The sequence below is a fragment of the Cotesia typhae genome, unplaced genomic scaffold (genome assembly GCF_013202065.1).
Source record: "Cotesia typhae breed Kobodo isofemale line unplaced genomic scaffold, CoteBio_Ctyphae contig_36, whole genome shotgun sequence".
Taxonomy (NCBI): domain Eukaryota; kingdom Metazoa; phylum Arthropoda; class Insecta; order Hymenoptera; family Braconidae; genus Cotesia; species Cotesia typhae.
The window spans coordinates 915,016-930,627 of NW_027423744.1; the positions used below are offsets into that span (position 1 = coordinate 915,016).

The 15,612-nt window shown below is 32.9% G+C and overlaps 2 protein-coding genes across 3 annotated transcripts; both read left to right on the plus strand.

Moving 5' to 3' along the window:
- The first annotated feature begins 6,553 nt into the window (after positions 1-6,553).
- On the plus strand, positions 6,554-10,239 carry LOC141526644 (protein C-mannosyl-transferase DPY19L1). The gene is made up of 8 exons (XM_074241698.1): positions 6,554-6,722; positions 6,784-6,896; positions 7,160-7,297; positions 7,502-7,570; positions 7,642-7,998; positions 8,153-9,135; positions 9,201-9,329; positions 9,873-10,239. Exons 1-8 carry the CDS (start codon positions 6,677-6,679, stop codon positions 10,090-10,092), a joined length of 2,055 nt encoding a protein of 684 aa, XP_074097799.1. The 5' UTR covers positions 6,554-6,676; the 3' UTR covers positions 10,093-10,239.
- Positions 10,240-12,760: 2,521 nt separating this feature from the next.
- LOC141526646 (uncharacterized) lies at positions 12,761-14,864 on the plus strand. 2 transcript variants are annotated; one of them, XR_012479066.1, is made up of 4 exons: positions 12,761-13,062; positions 13,127-13,356; positions 13,831-14,294; positions 14,350-14,864. XR_012479066.1 is itself a non-coding variant. In XM_074241700.1 (3 exons), the coding sequence occupies exons 1-3, from the start codon at positions 12,880-12,882 to the stop codon at positions 14,123-14,125; spliced, it is 708 nt and encodes a 235-aa protein (XP_074097801.1). In that variant the 5' UTR covers positions 12,761-12,879; the 3' UTR covers positions 14,126-14,864. The 2 variants fall into 2 exon arrangements, 1 of the variants encoding a protein (XP_074097801.1); XM_074241700.1 differs by having other exon boundaries at positions 13,831-14,864.
- Positions 14,865-15,612: the final 748 nt, after the last annotated feature.

Here is a 15,612-nt window from a genome sequence, read left to right on the forward strand (position 1 = left end):
CAAGCTGCGATGGAATTTGAACATGGGTCGTCAGTATGAAAGTTTCGAACATTATCAACTGCGCTGCAAGCCGTAAGATTACAAACAAGTTTAGTTTAGCTATTTGAATGATCAACAAATATTTTATTTCAATATATATATATATATATATATATCACCAAACGGTGGTGGTGCAGCGGTGTTAGTCGAGAGACATTTTCTCTTTACATAAGTTCGATGGGGATCCATCGACCTAGAATAATACTAGTGAAGCTGAAAGCTTGTGGTATATGTTCGAGTTATAAAGATGTTCATTGAATGAAAGAAATGAAATAAACTAAATGAGAGCAAAGACAAACCTCGAAAAAAATATATGGGGTTGGTTACCAAGCCAGGAATCGAACCTGGATCTCCCTGATAGCATGTCAGGAGCTCTACCAGTTGAGCTACCAAGCCCCTTCCACCCTTCTATCCGCGAGAATTTTATTATTCTGTAATCTAACAGCATGTTTTTTTTTTTCTTTCTGTACGAAACATTTGAATTAGATGCTCTCCTACAAAGCAAACGATGGCAAAAAAAAGACCAACAGCCAGTAAATGAAATACAAACATAATATTCTCTATTACAATAGGTAAATGGCCCTGTATAGGAGTGATCATCTTTTCTCTATTGTCGCGATTCTCTAGGAATGAACCGAACTCGTCTATCCTGACCCAGTAGTTTGCTATCCCTGAATCATGGTACATAATGATGAGATTATTAACGCGGTGTCTTAGAGGCCAGTTGTATCGCATTGTATGCATGATATAAAAGAACATCAGGTGGTCATTAGGAGTGTGTAAGTTGTAAGTATTTTTGAAATGAAGTGTAAGTTGAAAATCAATACAAGCGGCAAATCGATCTTTAAGCATTTTGAAACACGGATTCAGTATGAATTGTGTTTTGTTCACCAACACCGGGTCAGTGATGTAAAATTGGCTTTCCGAACGTGCGTAAATTTTTGTGAAATAAGGATCCTTCAAGTCTGTAAGAGTCTGGACATTTTTTCTGTACACAGGTTTAGTCAAAAAAGCCGCGAGGTGACCGGAAAAAGTTGCATGAATTATTAGGAAGTACGTAAATATAACAAAAAAAAATATTCGCATCTTAATGGTGTCCTTCCGCGTGTATGTCGCATTGTTTATTAGTAATTTCAAGCACTCGAAGCCTGAAAATGATAATCTTGAGTTTTTTTCACCGTTTGATAGATAGATGACGATGAATACAATCGAAATGATGATAAGGGTGGCGATAATGGTTAGCCATCCGTAAAATTTGAACATTTTCTCCAATGGCGATATCAGTTCTCGTTTGTGGGTCAATATTTCATCATAGACGAACCTCGATGGGTACGACATAAAAAATTCATTATATAATTCATTAGGCCTGACTTTAACAGCCGCAAGAGTTAAATCTGTACTGTGATTTAACATCAGTAATTTTATGTCCCTGAAAGTACAGAACCAACAAAGAGAGGTTAAATTAATTGATACGTTCAAATACCTGGCTACGAAAATCGTCATATTTATTTCATATATATTCAGCACTTGAAGGTATCGATTCGGGTTCGTGTGTTTAGTAAATAATTCCTTTGGTTTTTGACGAGAAAGAATTACTTTTACAGTTCCTTTTATTATGTAATCTTCCAGGATTTTCGTGCGATCAAATAACAGATTTTCACAGAACTTGGAATCTATTGAAGAAAGATTTTTTCAGAGATAATATACTTTGTTGTAACAATTTTTGTCAAGTCTTGAGCAAGTCTGTACTAACGAGTCTTGGATCAAGATGAAAAATTCTTGAATCAAGTGTAATTTGTTTTAAGGAGATCCAAGTACCCGCTCAACGGAAAGAAAATTGAAGGAATTTTTACTATTTCACTATCGTAATTTTTATTAAATTAAATAGTAACGGTGGACTATACTTCTAGTAATTTTAGTAATTTTTACGATTTACTATTTTAAATTTTATACAGCAAACAAGGCTAGCAAGAAACTTAAAAAGTCGAATAATGTAGAGCAAATTATACAACATGTGTTTGTAAGCTTTACAATTCAACTATTGTAAAAACTGACAACCGGTTTTTTTAAAAGAAATTTTAGGAAGGAAGAGAGATAGGAGGTCCTCCTACCTGGGAATCGAACCTAGAACTCTTTGTTGGCAGCCAGAGACTCTCCCTCTACGCTTTCCGAGGTAAACTAATACTCATGTCCTTTAACATTTACATAAACTCGGGATCTTCTTAAAAATTTCTTAGTTTAAGAATTTTTTACTCAAACCAAGAATATAAAATTCTTCAAAATTATTTACTTGACTCAAATAAATTTCTTTCTGTATACGAGAACATTGAAAAATTTTCAAACTTACCATAATGAAATTTACTTTCTTCATCATATTGGGTTTTAAAGATGTTCCAAAATTGACGGTTCTCATAAATATCTACGTAATAACTTTCGACCTTGTTCCAAAAAGACGGAGCAACATTCGCAAAAGAGTTGATAGTTACTATGTCAATTCTTCCTTCCGTTGCAGTACAATAATAAACTTTTGAATTTTCGAAGTATCCTTGATACCATTGAAATATTTTGTTCATGGAATCATTGCTATATCCACCTTTGTCAAAAACAAACACTGTTTCTATCGCAATCGTCGGAGTCGCTTCGTATAAGTTTATTTTGAGCGTACTAAAAGTTGATTCGTCGAGAATTAAAACCAAAAATTTTATCCTTCGGGTATGTGATTGTAATAGCACTTTACTATCGTTTAATAATAAAACGTCAGCTTCATCGTTTGCGAGAAAAATTTTGTCATTGCCCCAAAATCCTATGGTTCCAAATTTTGATCGACAATTATTGAAAAAAAATCTCTAAATTTAAAGAAATTAGTTAATAAAAAATCCCTTTAATGTTTACTTTTTCACAAGCTTACCATCATGTTGTTGAACAAATCTAAACCGTCTTCAGATGGAACTTGAATTTGCCCAATCACAAAATTTTGAATCAATATTAAATAAATTAATTTTTTCATTTTCAAAGTTAGATTTACTACGAGCAGGTTTGAGCTTCAACTGCTTTGTTACTGTGCACAATATTGATATTCTTGCTTATATCTGTGATTTTTTAGTCACCCTAGTTTATTTTAGTGACGTATTGTAAATAAAATAACGATGACATTTAAGTATTTACTCGGTAGTGTAAAAATTCAAGTAGGAGTAATAGTATGAGACATTCAATTGATTGATTTTTAGTAATATTTAATGAATATATTCATATTATGATATGAACTTAAATATCAAATTTGATAAAATAATTTTTTGTAGGTGTGTATTTGTAAAGGGTATGTAGTGGTGTGAAAGGGATGGTTATTAAAACTTTTTACATGGATTTGTAGAAGAGAAACTATATTTAATCAAATTTGATCCGTACAAGAAGAAGAAAAAAAAATTAGGAAAATGAATACATGTTTCAACTTAAACAAAGGTTTTGATTAAAAAACTGTACAATCACTCTAATAGTCTGTAGAATTTACAAATATTTAAAAAAAAAACGTACTAAGCATCGTAACAGCAAAAATATTGATTTTTGTAGATGTCACTATCGACAAATATGTACGCAGTTTTATTTTGTTCCACGTACAAGTTTCAAATCCAATAATTCTACAATAAAACAAACAAAAGATAAGAAAAGACCGCTGGCCAGCAAAACAAATGCAAACTTCACATCATCTAATTCAATCGGTCGATGATAGTTTTCATCTATCTCTTGCATTTGTTGCGAATTATTTGGCTTTTTTCCATAAAATTCCAGCCAAGCTTTGTCCCAAAGATCTAAAATTCCAGACTGTGCCAAACGCATAACTATATTATCAACGCGGTGTCTTAGCACCCAATTGTGAGGCATTGTCAATGTTGCGTAGTCAAATTTAATAAAATTTTTAGGAGTGTGTAAATTGTAACGAGGTATCAAATCTATTAGATAATTCTTTTAACCAATGCAAGCGACTGATGGATCTTGTATATATTCTTCACAGTCACCTTCGTCAAATACAGTTTTGTGGAATATCGGGGTGTCTTTGATGTAGGCTCTATTTTTTTCGGATGCGTAAATTTTAGTGTAACGAGGATCCTCTAGATCTTCTAGAATCTCGACATTTTTTCTGTACACAGGTTTGGTTAAAAAAGCCACAAGGTTACCAGAAAATGTTGCTTGAGTGATCAGAAAGTACAAGAATATTACAGAAAAAAATATTCTCATCTTAGCTGTGTTCATCCGCGTGTAAATTGAATTGTTTATCAATATTCTTAAACACTCAAAGAACGCGAAGAAGTCTCGAATTTTTTTCACTGTTTGATAGATAAATTACGATGAATACAATCAAAAGAATGATAAGGGTAGCGATAATGATCAGCCATCCGTAGAACTCAAACATTTTTTCAAGCGGCGTTGCCAGTCCGTGATTGTGCGTCATTATTTGTTCATAGAAGAAATAAAATGGGTAGGACAGATGAAAATAATTGATAATGTCGAAGTTTTCATCATTGTCTGTCCAAGTAGTTGGTGAAAGATCTATTTCAATGTCACCTTGCAATATATTCCAGGTGCTTAGGCTGATATGCGTTGGCATTCCGAAAACAATATTGACTAATTGGCCCTAACTCTTACCGTCAAATTGCAGAACAACTTATTGTCAACTTAGCTTAAACTCTTATTTTTCCGACTCTAGACGTTAAGGGTAGGCTATGGTAAGTATATTTTCCGAATTTTTATTTTTTAATTACTGTGAGTTGAAATCTACCGTCGGTATTTAAATTAAATACAAATTAAAAAAAAAGCTTTAGTACAATTCATAAAACAAATTTTATACAAATTAACTGTAATTATTTCTACCCTAATAGCCAGCGGTTTTTTATAACTACGATTGACTTTCAGCCGCAATGGTTAACTTAACATCAAGTTGACAGTAGTTTTTTACTAAATAACAATTGTAAGCAAATTGACGAAAATCTAAGACTGCAATTTAAATATATTATATTTAATAGGCTGATTAACGCTTGCAATTTCATAGTCCAACAGAACAGTGATATTGACCTGCTTGATTACCAATCGCGTTGTAGGTCCAATGCCCTTGCATCTATTATAATTATAGTTATAACTCTAGACAAATTAACTAAAGCACAACATTATACTCCAGCACCTACATAATCACACAAATTATGTTGAATTATCTATTTTACGGTACTTTACAATTAAATAGTATAACTTGTGTCAGCGTTAAATACCCAAAACTTATAACTTATAATTTGTTAATGTTTTTCTTTTTTTTTCAATTGTTTTTACATGCAACATGCGTCAAATACTTGGCATTACTTAAACCATAAGGGCGTATTTCAAAATATACGCCCTTTTGGCATTGCAGAACCAAAAGGGCGTATAAAAAATTTTTTTTTGCTCCAATCGATGTAAAAATAGCAAAAAAATTAAAATCTATGGAAAAAACGAAAAAAAAATTTTTTTTTTCACGCCCTTATGGTTTTAAGAAAAATTTTTTTTAAAGTCATAAGGGCGTATCCTATTTTTTCGGTTTATTATCAATTATATGTCAGAATGAGAAAAAAAATCGTATTTTTTTTCATTTTTGAATTATTTATATTTTTAATGATAAATTTTGGAATTATTAAAATTATAAGAAACTTAAGAGTAGATCAAAAATCAATTCAAAATTTTTCTTTTTTACTAAAATAAATATTTTTTCAGATAAATTAAGTTGTTGTGTGATATTTTTCATCATCCCTAACATTTATTATTTACTCTGATCTATAATTAATAATAAATCGAAAAAATAGGTACGCCCTTATGACTTTAAAAAAAATTTTTCTTGAAAACATAAGGCCGTATATTAAAAAAAATTTTGTTTTCATTTTCTTCATAGATTTTCATGTTTTTACTATTTTTATATTGATTGGAGCAAAAAAAATTTTTTTATACGCCCTTTTGGTACTGCAATGCCATAAGGGTGTATATTTTAAGATACGCCCTTATGGTTTTAGTAACACGACTTTTTAATATACATCTCTTCTCTGTATCTTTTTGTAACCTTATAACTGGCCATACAGGCTGTTAGGTTTTGTTAAATAAATAAATAAATAACCCTGTTTAAAAAGAATTAAAAGTGATGAAATTCGAATTCTTTTCAATAACTTCAATTCTTTTGTTTGTATATATAGATATACAGTTTGCATGGAGTGACCGCTTCTCAATTCTTTTCAATCAATATTTTTAATCAGGGAAATATGCTTACGTCGCACTTTTATCTTCAAATTGACTCCGACTTTCAATTCTAGATTTTCCACTTACCATCGGCAGCTATCTAAAATTGATCGTCAGTTGTTCTGGGAACGACGAACAATAATACACCATACGTAAGTAAACACCAAAATTGAACAAAAAATATTTAAAATACCGACTATTACGTTACAGTTTGTTTAGTTTGTTATGCTACATATATGATTGTTCTGATGTATCAGTTTTACAATGGCCGGCATAAGAAAAGTTGTTGACACTTGTGTCTTTTAAATTAATTGTTATTTATTAAGGTAATTAGGAGTTACGATTAATTGTAATTAATAAATATAATTTATCTGGAGGTTTTATTGTGATAATGGACATACCTGATCGTTACTATAGATTTATTGTTGCGCTGATGGGTGAGTAATCAATAGATTGTTTGCAATTTGTTTGTTTTTATATTTAAATATTTTTTTTCAGCGCTGGTTTGCGGACTACTGCAAAGAAATCACGTCTCGATGCTTTTTGAAAATGATAGGCATTTTTCTCACTTGTCTGAAGTTGAGCGAGAAATGTCATTCAGGACAGAGATGGTATTTTTACAATTTATAATATCATTTTTATTAAATTAATTAATTAATCAGAAGAAAAATAAAAATTAACTATTTTTAAAATGATTAATTAAGAGAAACATTTAGTATTTTATTTTATTGCTTGAATTATTTCCGTTGGCTGATAAGCTCAATTGTTTGATAAATTATTTATGACTCGTAAAATTGTATAATTTTTTTTTCAAAATGTTAATTTCATTTTTTATGACTTGAATTATATAACAAAATTTTTAATTAATTTTTAGGGAATGTATTATTATTATTTTAAATTAATCACCGAAACGCCGACATTTTTCGAGGGCCTAAAATTGCTGTGGAATGACAGTAATTCTCAGTATCCTAGAGAAATTAATGCACAAAAAGTTTATAATTTACTTCCAGAGGTAAGTTATAAATAAAGAGAAAAATTTTTAATTTATTGCTTTATTGATGCACAAAAAGAAAAATTTTTTGACTGGAGAACAGAGTTCTTATTTCAAGAAAATTTTCGGGTGCCTAAAGGAAGATCGAAGTTGGCAAGAAAATAATTAGAAAGAAAAATATTTTCTTGGCTCAAGTGAACCTTTTTTTCTGTGTGATTTTTTCAGATTACAGCAGGTTTTTTGTACCATAAAGCAAAAGAATTGGACTTACTTGACGCTCCACAATGTTGGCCGGTAGTTAATTATTTTGTAATCATAAAAAGTTGTTTTAATTGGCAAAAAATTAATTAAAAAAAATTTTTCAGATAGAAAGAGGCGATGGACTGTCGACAGTAACAAGCTGTCAAGGTTTGGCAGTACCCTCGTATTTTTACACAGAGTTCGTCTGGTACTTCGCGGGAATGACCGGGGCGATTCTTTTTTTGTACGGCACTTACCTGAGCGACTCGGTGTATGGGGGACTGATAGCCTTCCTGTCGTTCCTGATCAACCACACAGAGTGCACGAGAGTCCAATGGACGCCGCCATTACGCGAGAGCTTCGCGTACCCCATTTTGTTGTGGCAGATGTACGTGGTTACTGTTGTCGTCGACAAATATCGGTACAAAAACGCCGATAAGAAATTCAACTGGCGGTATATTTTCAAGGATTTTCCATTCTTGGTAGGTTAAAAAACCCCAAAACTTGGAAATTTTATCAAAACTCTTATTCTTAAAATCTGACCAAAAGAACTTCCTACTTTTCAAAATTACTCATTTTCAAAGCAGGAAGTTAAAAATTAGACAGGGTATCTATATTGATTGATTGTCATTTCAGTACATCTTCATTCCAACGTCACTAAGCCTAACCTGCTGGCAATTCTCCCAGTTTGTAATGATGACGCAAGTAGTAGCGTTACTAATCCTACATTGGCTAAAAATTCTCCCCAAAATTCTAATCCTGCAACTTACGTCCGTACACTTGCTGTCCATCGTCACCAGCGGGTTCTTCGGCAACCTGAGCTCGTTCTCCGTATACGCGACCCTGGTGGTCGGAATTCTGTACACCAACGACCTGCTAGCCCGCTTGGAGAACATCCTGAGCGCCAACACTTTAGTAGTCCTCGAAATAGTGACGACCATCGGGTTCACTTACCTTCAGCAGTTCATCCTGACAGTGGCCTTCGAGGATCACAGTCACATCTTCAACATCCTGAAGGCCAAGTTCACCAATTACAAAGACTTCCATACCCTGCTGTACACCTGCTCAGCAGAGTTCGACTTCCTGCCCTACGAGAGCTACGAGGCCATTGTTCGCAGCTTCCTCTTGCCTTTTGCCATTCTGGCTGGAGTTATGGCGCTGTACTGCTGGTACCGAAACTTCAAGATCGCCGGGTGGCCAGATTGCATCGAGGCCAGTGTGGCTTACAACGCCTTGCAAACTGGAGCTTTTATCCTGATGGCTGCGATGATCATGCGACTCAAATTGTTTATGAACCCTCATCTGTGCCTGATTGCTGGACTGGTGGCCAGCAGAAGGTACTTGGATAAACTCGGATTCAGGAGCGAGATTTTCAGAGACGCTTTTGTTCTTACGGTGATTGCGGGGTTGTGCTACAATGGATTTGTTCGGATTGAGAATGAGGGTAAATCTTATGGCGAGTTTAGTAATATTGAGCAGGAGGAGCTTTTTGACTGGATCAAAGGAAATACGCCACAAGATGCGGTGTTTGCGGGGAAGATGTCGCTGATGGCGAATCTTCTACTGACCACCCGGAGGCCTGTTGTTAATAATCCCTTTTATGAAAGCAGAATCATGAGGTGAATCTTGATCCATATTTTTGAGATTTTGTCCAAGGTTGCTTACAAGAGATTCTTTATTTTAGGGATCGTACTTTGAAAGTTTATGAAATTTATGGACGGAAAGACGCTGCTGCGGTTTATGAAACTTTGAGGAAGATGCAAGTTGACTACCTGGTCATTGACGAAGGATTATGCTATGGATTAGGCAATCCGTAAGTATTTTCAGTGAAAGAATTTTATAAACGGCTTGGTATGTCTCTATATAAGTTTTTTTTTTAAATAAAATTGATAATACTAAGTCGTATGAGCCTTAATATGATCTGATATAGCCGTACGTAATTTTTTTTTATCAAAATTAGTTGTAAAAACATCCAACAGGTGGCGCATGGTCGGTAAATTTTCTCACTACCCGAGAGTTAACTTTAAAGAGTTAAGTTTTAGAATAAAAATTGCTTTTTCGACTTTTTTGAATTAGTTTTGAAAATCTCTAACAGGTGGCGCATAATCGTTAAATTTTCTCACTACTAGAGAGTTAACTTTGAGGAGTTAAGTTTTGAAGTAAAAATTAATCTTTCAACTCTTTTAAGGAATTAATTATTTATTTAATTAATAAATCGATTCTTGTCTGGTTTAACATAATAATTGACAGAATTACATGAAATTAAATTTATAATAGTAAAAAATTACTATTGAAATTTTATTGCACTAGAAAAATGATTTAATTATAACTTTTTGATTATTATTTTATAATTTAGTAAACCTGGGTGCAAAATGATAGACTTATGGGATGTAATGGACAATGGACAATCAAAAAGACTCGGCAAGCGTCCGCTGTGCCCAACTTTGTCCGAAGGAAACAGCCACCCTTTCAAAAGATTCTTTGCTAACAACCACTACGTCGTTCTTAGGTTAGACTATTCGATGTACGTCGAATTTACACCGAGTTCTCCGATGGTCCTGCAATCCGCGCGATGATTACCTGATTAACTATTTTATGTTTTTGAGTCTCGAGGTGCAGCTACTACCAAATGTTGATATGAAATTATAAATAACGTTTGTGTAAATATTTAAAGTTTAATATTAAGGTATCTTATAATTATATTTTCGCGACAAAAAATAAAATGCTATATATACTTAAATAAAAATTATTTTATTTTAATTGTAGAAAATTTTTATTCACTCCCAGGAAATCTGCTGTTTTTAAAAATTTTTTTATTAATTATTAGGCTACGTAAATTAAGTTTACAAATTTTCAGGAAGTTTAAAAAATTTGAGCAGGGGAGAAAGGGGTCAATTGAACCAAAAAAAGGTTAGTAATATTTTTAATATTCGAATTAAAACTAAATAATAATTTTTTTTTCTTGGAATGGTAGTTTATTATGTCTACTATTATTATCAATACATAAATTAGTCAATAAACAACGTGAATTTTTAAAAAATTATTAATTTATCCAAACGCGTCGAATGGTTCAATTAACCCCCGCTCGGGGGCAATTGAACCACTGCTTGAGGTCAATTGAACCACTAATATTTGAAACTCAAACCCGTACTTTTAATAAATAATATATTAATTGTTACTTTATAATATTACTGTTGCACCGTTTTAATGCACAAATATTATATTAAATAAATTAAAAATCAATTTAAAAATAATTTTCATTATAAATTCAGTTCATCAAATTGTTAGGTTATTTCCCTGAGTTTTTTCACGTAGAGTCAAGATGCGCGCGCATGTCCCATGCTTCTCCGTATGGTTCAATCGTCCTCGGGACTGCTGGTCCAATTGACCCCATATAATTTTATAACAATTAATAGTAAATAATAAATAAATAAACTATAATATCACTACAAACAAAGTTGAGGATTATAAAGTATAAGTATATACAACGACTACAATTCAAACTTTATCAATTAATTCAAAAATTGAAATATTATTAAACAATTTGTCACCAGCCGAAAAAAAGTTTACAAGCTTAAAAATAAAAAAATCTCAATTTTTTAAAATTTATTAATCACAATGATTTCAAATTTTGATCATATCCGAGTTTAACGTATTAGAATCTAATTCTAAGAGCATGAAGCGTTTTTTCAATTTTTTCGATTTTTTAATTCGAATGGTTCAATTGACCCTCTTCTTTCCTACTTCGTGTGGATCTCCTTAAAATTCCCTTCCAAGTTTTTACAGTCTAAAAGTGATTATTCTATTTATGACGCAAGACTTATTCAATTCCGATAAAAAAAATTGCTAAAAAATACCAGGGAAAATTGCGAGAAAGCGTAACCGAATATTCATCTCAGAAAGACGATATAAGGTATAACGTTAACTCTAAGAATACTTACAAAAACTCAACACATAACGCTCTCTATATCGACAGTCAATTCTCGGCTCTCAGTTTACTCCAAGAAATTTATTTCCGCGTAGAAAATGACTTTTCATCACGAAAATACATTCCTCCATACGAGTTAACTCGACTCTTACCCGCGGAATTTATATTTAGAAGCGGAATGAGGAAATTCTCACTGCGAGCCATTAACCAAATGCTTGGAATTATTAACCATTCACTATTTAATTTATTTCGATTAATTAACCCGCTCAAATTAAAATTAATCAAATTAATCTTTTGAGTTTCCTAGAATTAAATTTTTTAATTTTTAAAACAGTCAAAATTTCATTTAAATTCAAATGAATCTAAAGTCAATCAGTTCGAGTTAATTTCAATCTTAGCTCATTAATCACTCGACATTTCACGGTATCAAATGTCCATTTTATTGAGCTGAAACGTGAACCCGAATTACTTACGGCAGATCTGAAAGGTGAGAGTTAAGTTGCAATAGTGTAATGCATGCTTCAAACACTTTTATTATATGTTACACACGGTAATTCTATATGTTATTGCTCTAATAAATGAAAGTAGTTCTATTCAGTAACTAATTTAATTATTTATTATTTTAATGGACAGAAAAAAAAATATTTTGGCTCAAAAATAATATTTCTAATCGTTCAGCTAGAATTTGAAATTAAAGTTCAAAAAAATTAAAATTTTAAAATATTAATAATTAAAAATTAAAATTTCAATGGTATAAGAATTTTTGTTATAAAGTTTTTGTATCCTTAACTTGATCTGAAAGATATTTAATTAATTAAGAATTTTTATAAAAAGTTAGTTTTTGGTTTTGCCGCTAGGTGGCTATGCCCTCTCGCTATTAGAAAAATTTTACAAGAGTATATATAAGCGTAGAATTTTCTTTTATCAGTAAAATATTTTATTGAAGAATTAATGAGCCATTAAACAACAAAATATTGTATTTAAAGAAAATTTGATATGGAAGATTTTGATTTAAAAGTTTAAAATAATTCAGTAAAGCTTTATCATTCTTCAATAAATTCAAATTCCTAAATTTAATCTCCCAATTTAAAAAAAAAAAAATTAATGTATCCTTAGTCCCAATAAAATACTTTTAAAAGTAAAATTATTGCAGTAATTATGAAGTATAAAAGAATAAAAAAATTTTTTAACTTTACGTAAGTCACTATCAAAAGCAGCCTTGAATTCCCGTATCAACTCAGTAACTTAAACTAAATTAATGACTTTGTTTTCCTCAAAACGATATGGAAAAAGCTAATTGTGAACAATTAAAATAATTAGCCTGCGATCCGCCGGAACACGTCAGAGGTAAGTGCTAAGTCTTAAGTTATCTAAGAACTCACTCTGAACCATTTCAGGGAAAACCTTTGGAGAGTTACTGGGCTTCCTTCAAGGTATGATTGTCAACGCCAGGCACACCAATGCCCGAGGCGACTTTTGTACTCAAAACTGCGACGGGATAGACGAATCCAGAATCACCAATTGCTTGACTGCATATGATGGTCATTGTCACAAGAAAACTTGCAACGGGAGGATCTTTCATTGTTTGAGCATCAATAATGTTTACACTTGTGAACTGGTTAATTGATTGAAATTCTATTGCAAATTTAATGGTCTTGATTCTTAATTTTGGTTCTCAACAGGACAAAAGATCAGACCGGCGGTTTCCCTGGGCTTACAGCTACATTACGGAGAAAACATGGGGAAAGCAGGAGAATTGTGAAGGAGAGGATAAAACTCTAATAACAGAACATGGATCGATATCTATCCTATGTGTAAATTGCATGTGCATCTGTGCGGAGGAGGACGACGAAACCAAGGCCATTAGAACCTTCAGCTTGATTCCACAGTTTGCTAATATCAAGAATAATATGTGAGTTGTGAATGATATTGGTAATGTTCGTCAACATTACTGTTATCTTCATATCTTCATAAGTCATGCACAATAAGTCTTAACTCCGCTCTAAACATTCATTCTACAATGCAATTTGGGCATTACGATGAATAAGTCATTGCTACTGAGATATTGAAGAAGATTATACAGTTGAAGACGTTAATGCACATACAGACGAAAAATTACCATTGTTATATCGAAATCAAGGACTAGTCGTTCAATATCGTCACTTTCAAATGTAAAATTATGGAAGTGAAGATACTGAAAGTTTGGTTCTAGATCACAATGTAATAAAGGTAGCTTCTCCTACACTTTTCATTTCCGTGCACCATTTACCCCAAAATAGTTTTTGACGCGACAAAATGACATAAACATTGTTCTCCAAGATATTTCGAGAGGCTAGCGTTAAGGCAAATTGTAATATTTGTAATCCTGATAATTGAATTACTGTAGGGTCGTCACAGGTGTTCGGTTTCGAGAGTCGGGTAAGATGTTCCACGTCCAGATTGAAGAGTCCAAGTTGGGCGCCTTAGGGGAGATAGTTCCCGGGACCTCCAAGTGGAAGAAGTTGAATTCTTTCAACTACGAACTCAAAACAGGCACCTTTAAGATGAGAGAGAGAGAGAGACTCGTCAGCAAGCAGCTGCATGAGAACTTTGACTACAAGATCTTCAAAATGGACACCAGGTCGGTGAACTTTGATTTGCTGAGGACTCCGATAGGGAAGTCATTGTTGGAGTCTCTCTGAGATATGATCAAGACGATGATGCTGTTGAGCTCCAGATCTTGTTATGGCCGTTTGACTTTAAGACGGGAGAGTTGAAGGATCCGGTGGACTTGGCAAGCACAGATGTGGACCATGATTGGATCACCTGGAAAAATTCTCCAATGAAGCATAAAAATTACGAAAAAAAGAGGTAAATTTGGGCCCAGAGTGTAGAATCTCAAAGGTGAGTCATCATTAACTTGCAGGTTCTGGTTCCCCATTTCTGACCTTGATGAACCAACCCTGGCGCCCTCCAACCGGGTATACTCAGAACCCAACGAGAAACTCAAGATCTGGGTGACTAACGCCCAGATAGATATGTCTCAGCATACTATTCCGTACATATAAATCTTCAAGATGTCACATATCCTGATCAGAAAGCTCTTCTAGGGGGTCTGGAACTCATTTACGCTCGTGGCAAGGGTATTGGAGGCTTCCTAGGTTTCCGGCTTGAGGGCTATGACTTAACGAACACCTTCAAGGATGAAATGAACCAGGGGGATATCGATAAATACACAGAGGACTTTGATGGAGAGCTCGTTAGAGAGATTCCTGTTAAATCTTAACAATGATTTGTTTTTAATATTTAAGTGTATTATTTCGCTCAGCCAAAAAAAAAAAAAATAAAACGAGCCCAATCTCCAAAGTTTACCCCCTACTGTAGTCGTTCATGACCTTAGAAGTTTATGCAGTTTCAAATAAATAAAAAAATTAGAAAAAAGATTGATTCTGAAGGCCAGCAATCCCTGCAACTTCCTGCCAATTCTATACCTACGCTTGACATTGCACTTATGACGTTTTTGAGCTCTTCGAGCTTAAAAATACAATTTGTGTGTGTTTTTGAGCTCTCCGATCTTAAAGAAATAGCTTTTGTATAGTTTTAAACTCTTCGTGCTCAAAAGTCTGATAGAAATTTGGTAAAACACTATTTTTTAAATCTTTAAACCGCAATAACTTTTGAATGAATGAACCGATTTCGACGCAGTTCGCGACATTCGACGCAATTTTTCAAGCTCCATAAAGAATCTTTAAGTTTAAATTGATCGAACAAGAAATTTTGAAGTTATTCCAAAAAAACACTTTTTTGGGTTTTCTTTTATTCACGATATCTCTCGAAAAAATCAACCGATTTTTACCGAATTGACGGCGATCGACGTAGTTTTTCAAGGTTAAAAGTTGATTAGTTTTTGGAATCGATCGGTCAAGCCGTTCAAAAGTTATTTTAAAAAAACCATATTTGAAACAAAATTTTTTGAAGTTTTTTTGAGATTTCTCGAAATCTACCGGTTCAAATCGGTCCAAATTGTATTCAAAATCTAAGTTTGGCCAAACCCTTTCAAATGGCGCCACCCGCGATAAAATTAGTCAAACCGTTCAAAAGTTATAAGAGGCTTACATTACAAACGGGGTAAAACGAATAACCACGATTTTTAAAAATCTTTGATTTTCTTAGCGGGAACTTAAAAAAC

Coding starts and splice junctions, on each gene's coding strand:
- LOC141526644 (XM_074241698.1), top strand. CDS start 6,677: ATGGACATACCTGATCGTTACTATAGATTTATTGTTGCGCTGATGG. Junction 7,999..8,152: donor TCAAGGATTTTCCATTCTTG/GTAGGTTAAAAA, acceptor TTGTCATTTCAG/TACATCTTCATTCCAACGTC. Junction 9,136..9,200: donor TATGAAAGCAGAATCATGAG/GTGAATCTTGAT, acceptor TCTTTATTTTAG/GGATCGTACTTTGAAAGTTT.
- LOC141526646 (XM_074241700.1), top strand. CDS start 12,880: ATGATTGTCAACGCCAGGCACACCAATGCCCGAGGCGACTTTTGTACT. Junction 13,063..13,126: donor ATGTTTACACTTGTGAACTG/GTTAATTGATTG, acceptor GGTTCTCAACAG/GACAAAAGATCAGACCGGCG. Junction 13,357..13,830: donor GCTAATATCAAGAATAATAT/GTGAGTTGTGAA, acceptor GAATTACTGTAG/GGTCGTCACAGGTGTTCGGT.